We start from the raw sequence: 21,839 nt of genomic DNA, 5'->3' as shown, positions 1-21,839 counted from the left end.
CCCAGCCTTGAAGAGGGGGATGCCCTCATCCCCATTGTAGGGTTCCTGCACCTGACAGGCAACCAGGAGTTACTGATGCACTTCACAAGACTGGGATATCCTTCCTGAACCAAACTATAGGACAGTACTTGAATCCAAACCCCTAGTTCTCTAAGGCATACAGAAAATATCCAAATGAAAGAAGGCAAGACAATAGGTACTTATCTGTAGATGAGCCTAATTTCAAAGGAAGAAGCATATTTTCTTTCCTAACTCAAAGAAGGTTTAAAAAACACACACTGTGAGGGGCACCTGGGTGGCTCAGTCAGTTGAGCGTCCGACTTCGGCTCTGGTCATGATCTCACAGTTCATGGGTTTGAGCCCCGCATCGGGCTCTGTGCTGACAGCTCAGAGTCTGGAGCCTATTTTGGATTCTGTGTCTCCCTCTCTCTCTGCTCCTCTCCCACTCGTGCTCTGTCCCTCTCCCACTTGTGCTCTCTCTCACTCTCAAAAATAAACATAAAAAAATTTTTTTTAATTAAAAAAAAAATACACTGTGACACACACACACACACACACACACACACACACACAGCGGAGAAAATAGAACACATTGAGGGGGAAATCATATGGTAAAAGGAAAAAGTGGGGCTGGAGATTTGGAGAGATAACAACATTGAGGGAAGGTAAGCAGGGCAGAGAGGACCAAACCCTGCCAATAACCTGTGTTATGTGTAGAGTTGGACAAGAGGTTTAGGTACACTGGGCCTCTGGCTTGCACCAGAAAAATAATGGGTTGTACTAAGTATCTCTAAGGCTCCTTCCAACTTTAACACTATGAGAGCATAAAAAGGGAATATGTGCTTCTCCCAGGCAATGAAGGGAAGATGGATGCTGAACTATCCAAGGACAAAAGTGACCTTGAGGTACAGGAGTATAAATGCCATCTTACCCTTAACAGGTTTTAAGGAACCCTCCTAATATTCCAAATGGCTGTTGGAAGGAGCAGGAAGAAAAGAATGTGTCCCACCCAGGGAGTTGTGAGAAAGTTCTCTGGGAAGGGAACAGTCCTTCCTAAATAAGGAAAAGAACTTGGTGGAAAAGAAATCAGTCTCTGTGGTCAGATACTTAACTCTCAAAGACTGCACTGTAAAATGGCAACATTACCATCCGACATGGGGGCTTTTTGTTGAAGATCAACGGAAAGTGTCTAGAGGTCTCTGCCACATAAAAGAGAGGTACTCAGATATTAGCCTCCTCCCACTTCTTGGAATGAACCCAAATTTGGGACAGGTGGAAGACACTCCCACATGGCCCTTCACCCTCCCTAACTCTGGCAATGTAGCTGGTTTTACAAAACACTCAATTCCTACCAAATACAAGAGAGATCCTCAGTGGGGGGGGACATTCAGGCCCTCCAGAGTCTGGGGTCAACTCACTTCTGTTACTGCCTCTCATTGCTCCCTGTCCAATACCTCCCAGGCTTTCCCACCTTTGCCTTACATGTCCTTAATGTCCTTAAATGTCCTTAAATGTCCTTTCTTCCCATTGGGCATCTTTAAGGCCCTCAAAAGTTCACATTCAAATGCCATATTTGTGACACGTCCCTACATCCTGTGGGAAACATACCCTCACCTCCTTGAGCTCCCTTGGCATCACAGGGCCTCCTATGGCACCTGCCTCTCAGCTACTTATGTTCCACGAGGAATTGCCCTTTCTGTTAACTCACATGGGCTGCTGTGTGCCACAGCCCTCTACCCGGGTTAAGTATTTTCTGAACAAATACGAGTGCTCCATGATATCTAGTTCAAGAGAACATTACACCAGAAGGAAGAGGAAAGGATTTCAAAATAGCCAGAGCGGCTGCCAACTCTTCTCCCCAGGACACAGACGTACACTTTGGTTAAAACAACATCCTTCCATACCTGGAGGCAGTTGGGGAAAGCTGGGGCATCCCTCAGCCAAAATAAAGGAGTTATCAGCCAATGAAGATCATCAAGTCTAGTTTATTATATGGACCCAGGCATTCTAATTGGAAGAGCATGGACAACCAGGCTAGATCAGGGCAATGAGGGATCATCTCATCCATACATGTCATCAGAATCCCAGATGGACAGGAAAAAGTGGGAAATTTGCAAAAGTACTAAAAAAAATAATGTCTGAAAACTTTCCAAATTTTACAAAAGACATAAACCCAGAGATTCAAGGAGCAAATCCCAAATAGGATAAACCCCCAAATCATGCCAAAACACATAATTAAATGTCTGATAACTAAAAACAAAGAAAAACATCTTTTCACATCAGAGAAAAATGACAAGTTACCTATATGGGGGAAGCACTTTCATTAAACAGCAGATTTTTCATCAGAAGCTAGGAAGGCCAGGAGGAAATGGCACATTATTTTCAAGTGCTGAAAAAAACCTCTTAATCAATAATCCTATGACCAAAAAACATTCTCCTTCAGGAATAAGGGGGTAAATTAAGATGTCCTCATGTAAAGAAAAACTAAGAATTTCTTACCAATACAGCTACATTTAAAAAGGCTGTAAAAGATCTTTAAACAGAAAGGAAACAATATGAAAGGAACCTTAGAACATTAGAAAGATAGAAACAACATGGATAGAGATGCCTCTCAGTTAAGCTTCTGACTCTTGATCTTAGCTGAGATCATGATCTTGGCTCAGATCATGATCTAATGGTTTGTGAGCTCCACACTGAAGCATGGAGCCTGTTTGGGATTCTCTCTCTCCCTCTCCCTTGCTCGTGTGTGCACATGCTCTCTCTCTCTCTCAAAATAAATAAATAAACTTTTAAAACAAAGAAACAACATGGAAAACAAAAATATTGATAAATACATTAGGCTTTCTCTTTACTCTTGGGTAATCTAAAGTATGTTTGATGGTTGAAGCTAAAATTAGAACACTGCCTGATTTGGTTCTAAGTATACACAGAGGAAAGTATGTATGTATGTATGTATGTATGTATGTATTTATTTATTTATTTTTGAGAGAGAGAGAGAAAGACAGAGACAGAGACACCACGTGCACAAGTGGGGTAGGGGCAAAGTAAGAGGGAGACACAGAATCTGAAGCAGGCTCCAGGCTCTGAGCTGTTAGAGCAGAGTCCAACGTGGGGCTCAAACTCACTAACTATGAGCTCATGACCTGGGCCGGAGTCAGACACTTAACCAACTGAGCCACCAGGTGCCCCGGAAATATTTAATTATATTATGAATGGGAGAGGATAAAGGGATGTAAAGGAAGGTAAGGTGTCTATACTTCATTCAAACTGGTAAAATGACAACACCAGTAGACCATGATAAGTTATATTTATACAAATGTAATACCTGGAGCAATCACTAAAAATCTATACAAAGGGATGACTTTCAAAAAACCAAATGAATCAAAATGGAATCCTAAAAGGCTTTCAAGTAACCCACAGGAAGGGAGAGAAAAATAAAACAGATTAATGAAAAATAGAGAACAAAAACTAAAAATAAAATGGCAGACTTACCAATAATTGCATTAAATGTAAGTGGTCTAAATATACCAATTAAAAAACAGAGATTGGCAGAGTTGATTAAAGAACATGAATCAGGGGTGCCTGAGTGGCTCAGTCAGTTGAGCGTCTGACTCTTGATTTTGGTTCAGGTCATGGTATCAAGCCCCACATCAGGCTCTGGGTGGGCCATGGAGCCTGCTTAACATTCTCTCTCTCACTCCCTCTGCCCCTGTACCTTACTCATGTGTCCTCTCTCAAAAAAAAAAAAAAAAAAAAAATCCATGAATCAATACATGCTGTCTACAAGAAACATATTTAAACATAACCATATAGGTAAGTTAAAAGTAAAAGGATGGGAAAAGGTATATTATACAAACATTAATTAAAGGAAAGCAAAAGTGGCTATATTAATATCAGATAAAGTAAACTTCAGAGCAAAGAGAATTACCAGAGATATTATATTACCAGATATATTACCAGATAGATATTATATTACCAGAGAGAGATATTATATCATGTAAAAGTGTCAATCCACAAAGAAGACATAGCAACCCCAAATGGATATACACCAAACAACAAAGCTGCAAAATATGTGAAGCAAAAACTAAAGAGCTGAGGGTGCCTGGCTGGCTCAGTCAGAATAATGTGCAACTCTTGATCTCGGGGTTGTGAGTTTGAGCCCCACATTAGGTGTAGAGATTACTTAAAAATAAAATCTTATTTAAAAAAAAAAAACCCAAAGAACTGAAAGGAGAAATACACAAATACACAACTAAATATATTTTTAAATTTTTATTTTTTTTCATTTGAGAGAGAGAGAGAGAGAGTGAGAGCGAGCATGCATAAGCAGAGGAGAGGGGCAGAGAGGGAGAGAGAATCCCAAGCAGGCTCCATGCTCATCTCGGAGCCCAACATGGGGCTTGATCCCACAACCCTGGGATCATGACTTGAGCGGAAATCAAGAGTCGAACACTCAACCGACTGAGCCACCACCCAGGCATTCCCCCTTCTTTTTTTTTTTTTTTTTTTTTTTAACAAACCCACAATTATACTTGGAGACTTCTTCAACACCTATCTCTGAGAAATTAATAAAACTAGACAAAAATCTAACAAGATCTAATCGACAGTTATGGAACACTCCCCTCAATAGCAGAGTATACATTCTTTGCATGTACCTATAGAACATAAAGATAGACAATAATTTGGGCCATAAAACAAACCAACAAACTTGAAAGAACTGAAATCATTTAGAGCATGTTATCTGACCACAATGAAATGAAATGAGAAATAATAGAAAGAGGGGTGCTTGGGGGGCTCGGTTGAGTATCTGACTTCAGCTCAGGTCATGATCTGACAGTTCATGAGCTTGAAGCCCCCACTCAGCTCACTGCTGTCAGCACAGAGCCCACTTCAGATCTTCTGTTCCCCCCCTCCCTGCCCCTCCCCCACTTGCACGCATGTGCGCTCTCTCTGTCAAAACTAAATAAAACATTTTTAAAAAGAGAGAAATAACAGAAAGATAAAAGGAAAATTTCTAAACACTAAGAAGCTAAACAACATGAAGAGCTCGTTCTTTGAAAAGATCATTGAAATTGATAAACCTCTAGCATGATATCAAAAGCATGAGGTAATACTATGAACAACACTATGAACAACTCTACAAACAACACCATAAACAACTCTATGAACACTATGAACAACTCTATGAACAACATTATGAATAACTCTATGAACAACACCATGAACACTATGAACAACTCTACGAACACTATGCACAACTCTATGAACAAGACTGCAAACAACACAATGAACAACACTAAAACAACTATGAACATAAATTTGACAATTTAGACAAAATGGCCCAATTCCTCAAAAAACACAAACTACCACAAATTACCTAATATAAAATAGGTAATATGAATAGCCTTGTAACTTTAAAGAAATTAAATTCATCATTTTAAATTTTTTAGAGAATTTTTTTTAACGTTTATTTATTATTGAGAGACAGAGCATGAGCAGGGGAGGGGCTGAGAGAGAGGGAGACACAGAATCCAAAGTAGGCCCCAGGCTCTGAGCTGTCAGCACAGAGCCCAATGCAGGGCTCAAACTCACAAACCGTGAGATCATGACCTGAGCCGAAGTCGGACGGTTAACCGACTGAGCCACCCAGGTGCCCCTTTTTTTAATTTTTTTAAAAAAAGAAATACCCAGACCCAGGTGCTTCCACTAGAGAATTCTACCAAATATGTAAGAAATTAGCACTAATTCTACATAATCTCTTTTCAGATTAAAAAAGACTTTATTAAAAATGTATTTATTCAGAGAGAGAGAGTGTGCAAGTGTGTGTGAGAATAAGAGGGGCAGAGAGAGACAGAGAGAGAGAGAGAGAGAGAGAGAGAGAGAGAGAGAGAGAATCCCCAGCAGGGTCCACACCACCAGTGCACAGCCTGATATGAGGCTCAATCCCCTGAACCGTGAGATCATGACCTGAGCCAAAATCAAGAGTTGGATGCTCAACAGACTGAGCCACACAGGCGCCCATAATCTCAACCAGAAAACAGAAGAGGAGAAAACCCTTTCCAATTCAGTTCATGAAGCTGGTCTTACTCTGGTACCAAAACCAGACAAAGACCATTTTATTATTATGTGTTTGTTTCTTTGTTTTATTTAGTTTGAGAGAGACAGAGAATGAGCATGTGAGCAGGGGAAAAGGATGGCAGGGGGGATAGAGGAAGAGGGAGAGAGAGGGAGAGGGGAGGGAAGGGGAGAGAGAGGGGGAGGGAGGGAGAGAGGGGCAGAGAGAGAGAGAGAGAGAGAGAGAATCTCAAGCAGGTTCCACACGGAGCGACACAGGGCTAGATCCCACGACCCTGGGATCATGACCTGAGCCAAAATCGAGTCGGACACTCAACTGACTGAGTCACCCAGGTGGCCCAACAAAATTTTTTTTTTTAAAGACAGAAAAGAGGGGCACCTGGGTGGCTCAGTTGGTTAAGCGGCCGACTTCGGCTCAGGTCATGATCTCGCAGTCCGTGAGTTCGAGCCCCGTGTCGGGCTCTGTGCTGACAGCTCAGAGCCTGGAGCCTGTTTCAGATTCTGTGTCTCCCTCTCTCTGACCCTCCCCCATTCATGCTCTGTCTCTCTCTGTCTCAAAAATAAAATAAACGTTAAAAAAAAAATTTTTTTTTAAATAAAGACAGAAAAGAAAACACTACAGACTAATATCTCTCATGAACATAAAAGATTCTATTTTCTTTTCTTTTTTTTATGTTTATTTACTTTTGAGAGAGAGAGAAACAGTGTGAGTGGGCAAGGGGCAGATTCTTTTTCCCTTTAATATTTCATCTTTAATTTCCATCACACTAAACAGTCTTCAAAATTGGCTTTTAATGGCCACCAGTACTCCATTGAATAGATTAAACTAATTAAACTTAGGTATTCAACCTAAGCCCCTTTCCCTGCCCTCCCTTTTGTAGATTACTGTCAAATTCTCTTTTTATTTCTTATATATTTATTTTTGTATTTTAGAAAATATATTTATTTTGACAGAATGAGATGATATACAACAGTGCCTAGATCACCCCCAAATTTACTGCCTGGTCCATGACCCCTCAAGCCCAACTGACTTTCTCTCTTCTTTGCAGAAAAAGAATCGTATTTGGAACAGTCAGACCTGGGCTCAAACACTGACTCTGGCTTTTATTTGTTGTGTGTATTGATTTATTCTCCCTTAGCCTTAGTGTATTCATTGGTAAGATGGACAGTATGATGCTTAAGTGAAAACACAGTGACTAAAACACGTAGATACACAAAAGTGTCAGTTCCTCAAAATTTGACATAATGCTCCTCTTCAAAATATTTTCCATAAGCATAGGCTTATAAGTTAAAGTACAACTTCTACCTTGCGCTGTATACAAGTATCAGTTTCAAGTGGATTGCAGATTTAAATGTAAAGAGAAAAACTAAAATTTTGCAAAGGCAAACCTTTTTAATTTCAATGTTTATTTCTTTTTGAGTGTGAGAGAGACACTGAATAAGAGGATATCCAAATGGTCAATAAACATATGAAAAGGGTTCTGTCTCATCAGTCATCATCAATGAAGAATTAGAAATTAAAATCACAAGGCAATAATACTACAAAATACCCATCAGAATGACTACAAATGAAAATAAAAAATAAACATTGGGGGCTATGGAACAGAACTCTTATACACTGATGGCAGCATTGCTCATTACCATAATCTCTTTGGAAATATCTACCAAAGATGAACATTTGCAAACCCTATAATTCCTAGTTATCTACCCAACAGAAATGCATACCTATGTTCCCCCACCACCCACCCAAAAAAATTCTCATAAAAAAATGATGCTAGAATGTTCACAGTAGCATTTTTCATAGTAGCCCCAAATTAGAAATTATCCAAATGTTCAAGAATACAATGGATAGGGGCACCTAGCTCAGTTGTAGGGCATGCAACTTTTTTTTTTCTTTTGAGAGAGAGAGAGTGAGACAGGATGTGAAAGCAAGGGAGCAGGGGAAGGGCAGAGTGAGAGACAGAATCTTAAGCAGGGTCCAAGCTCAGCACAGAGCCTGATACACATAGGGCTTCACGGTGGGGGGTAGGGGGTGGGGACTCGATCTTATGACTGAAAGATCATGACCTGAGCTGAAATCAAGAGTAAGCCACTCAGGCACCCCAGGGCATGCAACTGTTAATCTCAGGGTCGTGAGTTTGGGCCCCATGAAGGTATAGAGATTATAAACATACATATATAAAACCACATTTTATTTTTAAGATTTTATTTATTTTTATTTTTTTGAGGGGGGGGGCAGGCAGAGAGAAAGGGAGAGAGAACCTGAAGCAGGCTCCATGCTCAGCACAGAGCCTGAGGTGAAGCGTGATCCCACGACCCTGGAATCATGACCTGAGCAAAAAATCAAGAGTTGGATGCTTAATTGACTGAGCCACCCAGGCGCCCCTAAAGATTTTAAAGTAATCTTTACACCCAAAGTGGGGCCAGAACTCACAACCCCGAGATCAAGAGTCACATGCTTTTCTGATGAAGCCGGCCAGGCACCCTTAAAACCACATTTTTTAAAGAAAAAGTAGAATGGACAAATTAATTGTGGTATAGTCATGCAATGGAACAGTATATAGCCATGAAAAAGAATGAACTACTGTACATGCAACATGGATAAATGTCCCAGAAATGTTAAGCAAAAGAATTCCAACACAAAATGTGTTCCACTTATAAATGATTCCACTTATATAAAAAGTATCAAAACAAGCAAACCTAATATATGCTTTAGAAGTCACAATAGTGGTTACCCCCAAAGGATGGGGGTAGGTAACAACTAGAAGGGGGAAATGACTAGAAGCAGGAGCTTCTGCGGTGCTGGTAATGATTTGTTTCTTGATCTGAATGCGGGATAGAGGAATGTGTCCAGTTTGTGAAATTACTTGACTGTACATTTATGATCTATGTACATCTCTATATATATGTCATCATTAAATAAAATCTTTAAAAGGAATTAAAACTCCTCATGGTATTAAATCCCCTCAGGATTAGGCCTATCATTATCTATACCACATAACATGTGGACATCGCCCACTATCCTACCTGTACCCTACACTCTAATTATCCCAAACGTTCCTGATCCTGTTGTACCCAAATCTACATCTCTTTTGTTGACAAGTCTTCCAATGTAATACATGTTTCACCACCCCATAAATGCACATGTTGTTTTCTCTTTCTAGGTCCCTTCCCCTCCCTTTCCTCTTTGGAGAATTCCCAGCCCGGGCATCCTTTCTCTACGGGTTTCACCCCAGCACTCCTCAGTCAGAGCCTCTCCCTGCACCCACTACACCCTATACTACACTCTAACACTGACCTCATTTCTTTATAAGTACTTATTTATGCAACTTCCCCAGTAAAATCATAAGCTCCTTGAAGACATGGCTAGCTTATTTAGCACAGTGCCTGGCTTAGAGTAGGTTCTCAAAAAATACACACTGAGGAGTGCCTGGGTCGGTTAAGCATCGACTCTTGAGTTTAGCTCAGGTCATGATCTCACAGTTTATGAGTTTGAGTCCATCGGGCCCTGTGCTGATAGCACAGAGCCTGCTTGAGATTCAATGTGGCCAGTCCAAATAGAGATGTTCTGTACAAAGACACAGTACAAAAAGATCAAATAATTTCTTTTTATGCTGATCACTTGTTGGAAGGATAGCCTTTGCCTATACTGGGCTAGACGAAATCTATTATTCGAAAAAAAAATTTTTTTTTTCAACGTTTTTATTTATTTTTGGGACAGAGAGAGACAGAGCATGAACGGGGGAGGGGCAGAGAGAGAGGGAGACACAGAATCGGAAACAGGCTCCAGGCTCCGAGCCATCAGCCCAGAGCCCGATGCGGGGCTCGAACTCATGGACCGCGAGATCGTGACCTGGCTGAAGTCGGACGCTTAACCGACTGCGCCACCCAGGCGCCCCTATTCGAAAAAATTTTTAATGTAAAATTTAAAAATACAGGAAAGATGCTCAACCTCACCAGTAATCAGGGAAATGTAAGTTAAAACAATGAGTTATCGGGACACCTAGTCGGCTTAGTTGATTAAGGACTGACTTCGGCTCAGGTCATGATCTCTCGGTTTGTGAGGTGGAGCCCCTAGTAGGGCTCTGTGCTGACAGCTCAGAACCTGGAGCCTGCTTCTGATTCTGTGTCTCCTCCTCTCTCTGCCCCTCCCCTGCTTGCCCTCTGTTTCTCTCTGTCTCTCTCTCTCTCAGAAATAAACATTTAAAAAAAATTTTTAAAAACAAACAAACCAAACAATGAGTTATCTTTGGAGAGAATTTCATTAGACTCACATATTTAAGAAGGGTGAGAGAAAGCATGCAGAGGTATTGTTCATGCCAGCATTGTTTGTAATGGCTAACCACTGACAACAGCCCAGATGGTCCACTGATAAGAACATGGATGAATAAACTCTGGCGTATTAGAACAATGAACTAGTATTCAGTTGTGAAAATAACTGAACTACAGCTTCATGCATCAACATGAGTGAATGATGCATGAATCTCCAAATTAATGTAAGTTTAAAATTAAGCTACAGAAGGAGCACCTGACTGGCTCAGTCGGAGGAGCACAGGAGTCTTGATGTTAGAGTCATGAGTTCAAGCCCCACACTGGGTGTAGATACTTAAATAAATAAATAAATAAATAAAAACAAACAAATAAATAAATAAATAAACTTAAGGGATGCCTGGGTGGCTCAGTTGGTTAAGCAACCGATTCTTGATTTCGGCTCAGGTCATGATTTCACGGTTAATGAGATTGAGCCCTGTGACGGGCTCGGAGCTGACAGCATGGAGGCTGCTTGGGATTCTGTCTCCCTCTCTCTCTGTCCCTCCCCTGCTCTCGCTTTCTCTCTGTCTCTCTCTCTCACAATTAATTAATTAAAAAATAAACTTAAAAAAAAAAAACTAGAGAACACAGACAATACCATGAATGTAAAGTTCAGAACATGCCAAGCCAAGCACTATATCACTTGTGCATGTGGGAAAAGTATAACAAAAAGCAAGGAAATAAACACAAAATTCAAGACAGTGATCACTTCTTGAAGGAAGCAGAGGGTTATGAACTAGGAGGGATCCCAGGGGCTTCAGAAAGATCGGTAATGTTCTATTTCTTAAACTGAGAGTTCAGTGCACAGCTGTCCATTTTATTGCTTATGCTTTAAAACTTCCCATACATACAAGCCTTCTTTCTTGCTTTTCATAAAGCAATGTACTTTTCTTCATGTAAATCCTGCAGAAATATCATATTTAGACCAACAGATTGGCAAATAGTAAAGATCCTGATAATATCCAGGATTGGTGAGGGTGCAGAGAAAAAGAGTAATCTCATATATTGTTAGAGTGTAAGTTTATACAAGTATTTTTGAGAGTTAATTTGGCAATATTAATGAAAAGTGTTTGTATATTTTGTAAACCCTTTGACCCAGTAATGCCACTTTTAGGAATATGCTCTATGAGGGACACCTGGGTGGCTCACTTGGTTAAGTGTCTGACTCTTGATTTTGGCTTAGGTCATGATTTTACAGTTCATGAGATCAAGTCCCAAGTCAGGCTCCCGCACTGACATCCCAGAGCCTGCTTGCGATTCTCTCTCTTCATTCTCTGCCCTTCTCTCTCCCTCTCTCTCTCTCTCTCTCTCTCTCCCTCTCTCTCTCTCCCCCTCCTTCTCCCCCCCAATCAATAAACAAACATTTTAAAAAAAGGAATATGTTCTATGAAAATCCACACACATTTGTCCCAAGATATATGTGTAAAACTGTTGACTATGATACTGTTTACAAATAGTTACAAACTGGAAACTGCATAAGTACCCTCTAGTAGAAAAGTATGGATAAAGTATCATCCATACTCCGGAATACTACACTGCTGACAAATAAACTTCTATGAACTGACAGAAAATGATCTTCAAGATAGCACAGAAAAAAAGCAAGTCGCCAATTCATTAAAAAAAATGACTTCTTATTTATTTAACTACATAATATGTACATTCACAGTAATTGCCAATTCCTATATATAACAATTACTATGTACTGAGCCCTACTGGGCTCTGTTCTAAGGGCTTTATATATAGTAACTCATGTAATCCTCACTATAAAACTAGATGGTAAATATTATTATCAACATTCTCCTTTTATGGATGAGAAAACTGAAGCACAGACATTAAGTATCTTGCCTAAGGCCATATACCTCATAAGGGACACAGCCAGGATCCAAACCCAGGCCCTGTGGCTCTAGAGTCCTTGCTCCCAACCACCATGCCACAGAGCATTTCCAGAATACAAGTACATGGGAAAAGCACTGCACTTATACGCATTAAACGAGAGACGGACAGGGGAGTAAAGGGACCTTCAGTCCATACTTGCACAGTGTTTTAAACTTTAGCAACAAAAATGTATTTGTGCAGCACCAGTCTCATATGTAAATGAAGAGAAGGCAAGAAAAAGTGCTAAACTTGGAGTTGGAGGTGGGGTCTGAGTCCAACTGACACCTATTAATCCTTGAGCAAATCACTTTATCTCTCAGGGCCTCAGTTTTCTATCTGCAAAATAGGAGTGATAATAACCTACTCTGCCTACGCTTAAGGCAGGGTAGGAAGATATGTAAGATAGCGTGAAAGTGCTTTTCAAACCATAAATCACTTCACAAAAGTGAGACAGCATTACTTTTCTGAGGAGCCCCGGGGAGGGTGGGGGAGCCCAATTGTCTAAATGAAGCCCTTGAACAAATCTAGATTTCTCTCTGGCACCTCAAGCCCCCAGAACCAGAGAATCCAGTCTGCAAGGCCACGAACCTCAACCCACAGCCCCAGCCCAGAGGCCAGGAGGAAAACCCGGCCCTTCTCTGGCGCCTTTGGTTGTCTTCTGGAGCCAGAGTAATCTCAGGGCTGTGAGCAAGTTCTGGGGAGCTGGAGGAATGCCCCAAAATGTCTAGCAGGGTAGTCCCACTGGGGACTCCCTGAAAGTCACGACAGAAGTAGAGCCTTCTTCTCTAGAGAAAAAGAAACAGCTAATCACAAGGTAAGCAGCCTCTAACCTCATAAACATTCTTGGGGAGAAGCCCAGCCACCTCCAAATTACAGGCAGCCTCTCACCTCTGTTCAAACAAATCTCCAGCTGTGAGTCACTCCTCAGTGCGGGGAGGGGATAAACACATAGCTGAGGGGTTAGAGATCAAGACACTGGGGAGAAATGATAGGGAGATAGAGAGGGAGGCCCCAGAGGTTCTCACACTCCAGGCTCCTGTGGAAAGGGGCAGATCTGTCCAAGATCTGTGGATGTATGGGAAAATAAGCTTCCCCTGCTCCCACTCCCCAGGCTGCTCTGGCGGCCACGAGAGATGGGTGGCAGGTGAGGGTCAGGGTCTTTCCAGGAGGAAGTAAGCACAGTGGAGATCATCCCTGAGCTGGAAACCAGCATCCTCAATACGTCTGCACTCTATAAACCACTCCCCCATCACCTGGTCCTTCAGTCCTGTCCTCTCTCCCACCTGAAATGTATGTGGTCTCTTCTCAAACCACTGCAGGTTTGAACCTCAGGGTTCCCCTCTGAGAAATGGGAATAGCCAGCCACTTAAACACGGGTTCCCAAGAGGCCAGGACAAGGAAAGACCCGAAATGTCAAAGAGGGCCAGATGGGGGTGGTTGGGGCCTCCCCTCTCTTGGCTGAGGCTCCCAAGCCCCTCCACTAAGAGGTATGTGGCAGCCTTGGTCCTGCCTTCTACAGGGCTCTCAAGCCCAGAAATGGCCTTCTGTTGAGTATGACACAAAGAATTATTCTCGCTCCTCCTCACAGATTAGCCAACAAAACAGGTGTCTGCCTTTTGTCTGGCTACCTGCCCAGAGGCATGGGCTGGACAAGCACTATGCAGAAGGCTGATGGGGTGATTGGGAGGTGAAACAAGAAAAAGGATTTAGGGTGGTACCCTAAACAGGGCAGCCCTTCTCATCACCCGGACACCCAGCACAGGGAACCACTGGGGCCTAAGAGGCCTAACAGTGAGTGTGTACAAGGAGGGAGGTGGGCTCCTGAATCCCCAACTCTGAAGGAGATACCCTTTTGCTGAGCCAGTCTCTTTTCAGGAAACCCACTAGGGGCTCAGCCAGCCTGGAATGAAGGGGCAGTTCCTCAGCGCCCCCTCCCCTCACTTTTCATTTTGTCATTTTTTTGCTTTTGTGCCCCCAGATCCTAGAAGACCATTTCCTTTTTCTTCCTTCATCTACCCATCCCCATCGTACCCTATATTTCTTCTCCTCTTCCTGCCTCTGCTGGCCAGACTTAAATCTAGGCCACCAGCCTCCTTAGCACATACCTCTTCCCCTAACTAAACCTCCCCACCCCGAGGAAACAAAGGTATTTCACAACTCTGCATTGTGACCCAAAGAGGCATGTACCATAATTACCAGCAGGCGGGGAAGCTCATCTCACATTCTCTGAGCACATGTGTCTGGAACCGAAACCATCTGGGTGAACACCCCACCTCCCACCCCAGAAAAATATGGGCAAACGCTGGCGCTAAATGCCAGGTGATTGGGTAAGCCTCCTATCCCAGATCCCCTGGTAGAGCTCAGAATTCCCCAAATTCCTGGCAGGCTTGGAGACGTGAGCTATAGTGCTCTGGAAAGTAAGAATCTGGCAATGAATGGGGAGTTGGAATGGTGTGAGGAGGAATTTACAGGGTGAGATTGGGCCAGGTGTCAGGAGTGGAAGCAACAGGCAGCCACCAAACTTGAAAGGTTCCTCTGCCCGGGAGCTTCTTCCCCACCCTGGTGTCAGAGAGACAGGGTCTTCACCATTTTAGACTTTATTCATTCCTTTGGAGTAAGCATCAATGACTCCAGTGGAATCCTCTTTCAAAATGCAAATATTCTGACCCAGCAATTCCACTCCTAGGTATGTCTCTCCAAGAGAATTTAAAATATATTTACTTACAAAAATTTGTAAGTAAATTGTTCACAACAGCATTAGTCATCATAGACAAAAAGCAGAAACTACCCAAATGTCTACCAACATTTATCCATGAAGAACATATCTGAAAATATATCCATACAAGGGAATATTATTCAGCTATAAAAAGGAATGAGGGGCACCTGGGTAGCTCAGTCGGTTGAGTGTCTGACTTTGGCCCAGGTCATGATCCTGTACTTTGTGGGTTCAAGCCCCGCATCGGGCTCTGTGCTGACAGCTCAGAGCCTAGAGCCTGGAGCCCGCTTCGGATTCTGTGTCTCCCTCTCTCTATGCCCCTCCCCCACTCTGTCTCTCTGTCTCTCTCTCTCTCTCTCTCTCTCTCTCCCCAAAATAAATAAACACTAAAAAAAATTATTAAAAAAAAAAAAGGAGTGAAGTACGGATTCATGTTACAACATGGATCGACCATAAAAACATCATGCTAATTGAAAGAAGCCAGTCACAAAGGATCACATATTATATGATTACATTTACATAAAATACCTACAACAGGAAATCTCAGACAAAGAAAGGAGACTAGAGCTGAAGGGGTTGGGAGAGAATGGAGAGTGACTGCTAATGGATCAGGATTTCTTTTTTTTTTTTTTTTTTTTAAATTTTTTTTTTCAACGTTTATTTATTTTTGCGACAGAGAGAGACAGAGCATGAACGGGGGAGGGGCAGAGAGAGAGGGAGACACAGAATCGGAAACAGGCTCCAGGCTCTGAGCCATCAGCCCAGAGCCTGACGCGGGGCTTGAACTCACGGACCGCGAGATCGTGACCTGGCTGAAGTCGGACGCTTAACCGACTGCGCCACCCAGGCGCCCCAGGATTTCTTTATAGGTAAAGAGAATGTTCTAAAATTGTGTTGATGACTGTATAACTCAGTAAATATACGAAAAGCCACTGAATTGTACATTTTAAATAGGTTATTTGTGCAGTCCATGAGTTATACCTAATTAAAGTGGTTACAGAAAAATTAGGCCCATAGTAAGCCTTCAATAAATCACAACTTTAGTTTAAAAAAAAAAATTTTTTTTTAAAAGGAATGGAGCTCAGGAAAGACTTTGGTATTAAACTAACTCAGCTTCTGAGATCCTAAATTAGGCATAACACCAAGTCCAGGGTAAAGACAAAGGTTCAGACGGTAGGTGATGAAAAAATTCCAAATCCACCCAGGCATTGAGAGAAACTCTCTAGCCAAGATTGATCAAGACAAAAAAATTAGAGAAGATGAAAATAATACGAATATTCTAAGGAAGGGTAACACTGATAGATTACTTAAAATCCTCTTACCAAGGGGCCCAGAGCATCATAGGACACCAGCTGCCTGACCCATGAGTCAGAAAAAGAAGGAGGAGGAAAGGGACCTAGAGCAGGATGCCAAGATACAAATGCTGACCATCACTCGTCTAAAACCTGTCCTAGCTGAGTTGGTGCTAGCAAAGGTTACTCTGGGTAAGAGAGTAGTTACACTACTACAGGCCCCTTCGCATCCTTAAGACCCTCCACTGGTACAAGAAAGGGGAAAGGAACAGATAAGAATAAATATTAACATAATGAGAAGGAGCAAACCTTGACCAGACCAGAGAGTTCTCAGACTCTCCCTCCATCCCTTGGGCAGGGGTCTCATGAGAGGCTAATACAGTCTCCTCTAAGCCATTAAGTAGAGCAAGCAGAAAATAACAGCCAACATCTGAGCACTTACCATGTGCCAGGCCTTGTGCTTAATGTTTCACATGCATTATCTTATTTAATCCTTATAACAACCTAATGAAGAGGGTGAAATTATTATCCCCACTTTACAGATGAAGAAACCAAGATGCAAGAGATTAAGTAATTTACTGAAGTGATCCTGGGCAAAACAAACATCAAAGCCCTGACTCCAGCCCACTATAGGGCAGATTCCCAGGACCAGGTTCTTAACAATGCTATTAACAGAAATCATAGTTTAGCAAAAATTGTTATGTAAATACACTGGGAGGATGGGAGAAGGGAAAGGGAACGTGTAAGGAGTGGGAGCATAAACTTTTCTAGAATTCCTACAGCAGGAAGTCAACAGACATCTAAAACTGACAAATCAAGAAGTATCACTATAAGCATATTATTTAGAAACAAGGGGGGTAAACCCCAACAAAAGAGGTAAGAGTTGAAAGTGGCTACTTCCATGGGGCAGGGCTTGGGGTAGGAACCTGCCTGCTATGTTCTTTTAAAAAGCCTTTTGATATTATTAGATCTTTTAGAAATCATGAACATATATTCCTTTGATTGAAAAATGATTTAAAAAGAAAAAGAAACCGAGATCATTCGAACTGAAGTCCAATGTAGTGAACATCTGCTGTTTTTTTGTTTTTTAATCTTTTTTTTTTTTTTGAGAGAGAGAGAGAGACAGAGTGCGAGCAGGGGAGGAGCTGAGGGGAGGGAGACACAGAATCAGAAGCAGGCTCCAGGCCCTGAGCTGTCAGCACAGAGCCCGACGCGGGGCCCAGACTCACAAACCGTGAGATCATGACCTGAGCTGAAGTCAGATGCTTAACCGACTGAGCCACCCAGGCGCCCCTGAACATCTGCTGCTTTTGCCACACAGTTTCCATCCTCCTCTACTGATAAGAGCACTTGGGCTTTGCTTTGGAGAACCTCTCTCCTTTCCTGGGTAAGCTGGTGCACCTGTCCGTCAAGGACCTCCACAATGCCCTGGCCAAGGCAGGTGAGGGGCCAATGATGCCCTCTCCTTGGGATCTTGGGTAGAACTGCAAAAAGGTCTGGAACCAATTCACCCACCTGTAGAAACCCTCCATTAGTTCCTTCCACTTATACAGACCTGGAGTCACACTTTTTTTTTTTAACTGAAGTAGAGTTGACACACAATGTTCTATTAGTTTCAGGTGTACAACGTAGTGATTTGACAACTCCATATAATATGCTGTGCTCACCACAGTGTGGCTACCATGTGTCACCATACAATGCTATTATAACACCACCACACACAGGGAACACTTCACCAATTTGCGTGTCACACTCGCACAGGGGCCATGCTCATCTTCTCTGTAGTGTACCAATTTTAGTACATGTGCTGCCAATGTGGACAGCCTTGGTTCACATTTTTTTAATGTTTATTTTTGAGAGAGAGAGCAGGGGAGGGGCAGAGAGAGAGGGAGACACGGAATCCGAAGCAGGCTCCAGGCTCTGAGCTGTCCGCACAGGACTGGCATGGGGCTTGAACTCACCAACTGTGAGATCATGACCTGAACCAAAGTCTGACGCTTAACCAACTGAGCCACCCAGGTGCCCCTGGCTCACACTTTTTAAGCTTTCCCTTAATTTCTGTGAGCTGCCCATTTCCTTCTAATAAATTCCTCTTCTGCTTAAGTTAGCTGGATAGTCTCTGTTGCTTACAACCAAAGGAACTTAATGCGAATGTCTAATAAAAATGTCTGAGGTTTGTTTGTGCTTCTCCTTGCCAGCATAACTCACTACAGTGGCTTGCAAGCTTCTCTGACCTAAAACAAATTTTACCTGAAGATCTAATAAGCAGACACATACATATATATAATGTGTATACATACATATAACTGAAACTAAATTTTTGCCAAAAATGTCCACTGTAACACTGTGATAGCACTAATTCTATTTCTTTTTCTTAAAGGACCTTATTTAGTTTAAAGAATTTTTAGATTTACAACAAAATCAGCCAGAACATACAGAGATTTTTCATATACCCCCTGCCCCAACATATGCATAGCTTTCTCCATTATCTATATCATTCACTGGAATGGTACTTTTTTTTTTTTTTAAACCAAGGATGAACCTACACTGACACAACATAATCACCAAAAGTCCATCATTCCCCTCAGGGCTCACTCAAGTAAAGTGAATGCCGTACATTCTGTGGGTTAGGACAAAAGGATAAACACTTCTATCACAGAGTTTTTTCACTGCCCCCCAAAAATCCTCTGTGCTCTATTCATCTCCCCTCTATGCTCAAAACTCCTGGCAACCACTGATTTTTTTGTTGTTTTTGTCTCCACAGTTTTGCCTGTTCCAGAATGTCATCTAATTGGAATCTACTTATTTGCTAATGCTCGGGTCCAACCCCCTAAGCTGATTTCAGGCCTACTGGTCATAGTGGCGATCTGCAGTTTGAAAACCACTGGCTCACTGCCCCTGCTCCGTCTGCCTCTAACAACAACAATCCAGAGTGCATTAGCCATGCTTCCATGTCCAAGTGTGATGCACCAAGGCACACAGCCTGGCTGGTCGGGAAACACCAACAGAGTCCCAGGGTCCTGACTCCCACTAGGACACACTAGTTGGTTAAGTTGTCTACACTGCTGACACAAGGAGACACATCCATTCATTTATATACTTATCCACTCACTTTGCACATGCACTGAGCACTCACTCGATGGTGTGAACATACACTACAGCCTCCTGGTGACTGTCCAGAGCAGTAAATTCTATCTTCAGGCTGGCTCAGAGGAGAGGAATCCCAAGACAAAGCCTGTCCCCGACTGATTGTTTACTACTGCCTCCCCCTCCATAAGAGCTCAGGAATGTCTCCAAGAACAGATACAGGCAATGGTCATTTCATTCACACCTTTGAAGTAAAATACCTCTCAAGTCCAGCCTAGGAAAAAAGAATAAAGGGAATTTCTGTCTCCCCTTGTTCTAGAAGTCTCTGATTAGCCTCAAACTAATCCATGGCTGGAAACTGACTGAATTCCTTGCTCACTATTTTCCTACTGACTCTTTCTACCCCTCAAGGCAAGCAAGAAAATATCAAAGGACAAAAGAATATGTCAAAATCATTCTGAACAGTACCAACATCTTGGTCTTAAAATCTTTCTGGATCTCTTTTTCACAGCAAGCAAAAAGAAGCCCAGCACACTCCTTTCCTTTATTTTCCTCATACTCTTTCTCCCTGCCTCAACCATTCCAAAACAGTGAGCAAGAGAATGGAGTAGGACTTGGGGCTGACACAATAGATGGATTTCTTCCCTATCTCTTGAGTTCCATAGCTGGGGGAGTAAGAAACTACAGAAAATGAGGGACTGGGCTTGGGCAGTAGCCAGACCTGAAATATGGCAGAAATACTAACGGACTGGACAGAAACGGAGAGGGGACTGGGAACACAACTGACGGTCTGTACTTGAGATGAGAAACTACTCTAGGGAATTGTTCTGTGAAGAAGAGCCATAATCCAGGGGCCTTAGCTCCCCAGGGGGCATGCTGGGAGTGGAAGGGAGCAAGGGAAACAGATACAGAGTGGAGGGAGGAGGAATGGAGGGATACAAACTCCCCATCACCTCGGCTCCATTTCACTCTCACCCACAATAGCTTGAAAAATGGATGGAACAGTACACACCCGTTCTGGGTCAAGTTCCCTAGCAAAGCCTAGAAACATTCAGACACAAGTTACCCTCCTCGGTCAGTGAAGAGGGAAAATCATATGGTCACCCGAGTGAGGAGAAGAATAGGGACCGGGAGCCAAGGGAGTGAGGGCAGCAAGGCAGATGTGTTAGCCCTGGGGAACGCCCCTCTCTCCCCCACCCTCACTTCTCCGGAAGCCCTCGCGTGGGTCACGACCCTTCCCTTCTCAGTCTAGGTTCTAGCATCTCCCTCATTCCGGAGTCTGGAAGCTGGACACGTACACAACGTGAGTAAAACAGTCCCAGGAAGCCACCGATCGGCCGATGGGGGAGGGAAGCCAGGAGAACTGCTAGGGGAAGGAGAAATCCGAGCCGAGAGGTGACCCCCAAGCGGAGAGCCCTAATTCCCTCCAGCGAAAGGTGGTGTTCCGGGCCAATCTCGGCGTGCCTGGCGTCCTACCACCCCACCCCGTCCAAGCCCTGGGCTGCACTCTGTCTTCTTACGACCACCAAAGCACCAGTAAATTCTGTGAAGGGCCTCTGAGGCCATCAGGACCCACAGAAAAGCCTGAGGCCCTCGTCGGGGACCCAGCCAGGACCCACAGAAAAACCTAAGCCCCTCGTCGGGAACCCAACCAGGACCCACAGAAAAGCCTGAGCCCCTCGTCGGAGACCCAACCAGGACCCACAGAAATGCCTGAGCCCCTCGTCGGGGACCCAGAGTCCCAAGAGCGCAGGGATCCTGTCTCGGGAGCTCATTTCTCCTCCCACCCAGTCCACCGCCCGCAGGACGCCCGAGTAGCGCGCCCTGGAAAGCCGCGCAGAGTCGCCGGCAGGAGCCGCAGTGTCCTCCTAGAGGGCAGGTACGCCCGAGTCTCCGAACAGCCTTCCTCCCGCGAGCCCTCGCGGACCCCCGCTGCCCGCCACCAGATCGCAGAAAAAAAGAGGGAGGAGCGCTGCGAGGAGCCGACGGCCCCCAGCCGGCCCCAGGTGATGTCAGCGAACTCGGCGCGGGGCACGGGAGGGGCGGGACTGGGAAGCGAGGATACCGGGAGGGGGAGGCGGCGTGGCCGCTCCGTCTTACCGCGGTCTGCCCCTCTGGGTGCACGTCCACCAGGGTACACCAGTTCCGCGTCCCGTTCATCTTACTCCCGCGGCGGTAGCAGCGCGGACACCCACCCCCAGCCCCGCGGTCCAGCTCCTACTAGGCAGGCGCGCGCGGAACCGTTCCTCCTGTATAGGCGCGTCGGGGGCGGGGACTGCTAGTTGGTTACGCCCCCAAGATGCCGTTCGCCAATGAGAGTGAGCAAAAGAGCAGGGTGGGCGTTACCGAGAAGCACCGGGACACGCCCACCGGCCCTCGCTTAGATTTACATAAAGGTGGGGCTTGGAGGCTACCTGAGGCTGCTTGACTGAAATTTTGTCCAGCGTTGCGTGGCTGTACCTCAAACATGCATTAGTCTTGCA

The 21,839-nt window shown here is 43.8% G+C and overlaps 1 protein-coding gene and 1 non-coding gene across 12 annotated transcripts in view; both read right to left on the bottom strand.

The window, feature by feature from the left end:
- Positions 1-21,612, bottom strand: part of TUFT1 (tuftelin 1) — a 41,977-nt gene extending 20,365 nt beyond the window's left edge. For 4 of the 11 annotated variants that reach the window (XM_086718217.1, XM_086718223.1, XM_086718224.1 and 1 more), the window contains exon 1: positions 21,457-21,612. In XM_086718217.1, coding sequence (XP_086574343.1) covers positions 21,457-21,516 — 60 coding nt within the window. In that variant the 5' untranslated portion in view covers positions 21,517-21,612. Of the gene's footprint in view, positions 1-291; positions 488-21,456 lie in introns of those variants that run through there. The other 7 variants (XM_086718220.1, XM_086718218.1, XM_025935011.2 and 4 more) reach the window with 4 other exon arrangements.
- LOC112849066 (U6 spliceosomal RNA) lies at positions 17,986-18,090 on the bottom strand. The gene has a single exon (XR_003222515.1). It is a non-coding gene; the product is annotated as a U6 spliceosomal RNA (small nuclear RNA).
- Positions 21,613-21,839: the final 227 nt, after the last annotated feature.

Source organism: Puma concolor, chromosome C1 (assembly GCF_028749965.1).
Source record: "Puma concolor isolate L17-30 chromosome C1, mPumCon1.1.hap2, whole genome shotgun sequence".
NCBI classification, from domain to species: Eukaryota; Metazoa; Chordata; class Mammalia; order Carnivora; family Felidae; genus Puma; species Puma concolor.
This window is presented reverse-complemented; position numbering and strand designations above follow the sequence as displayed.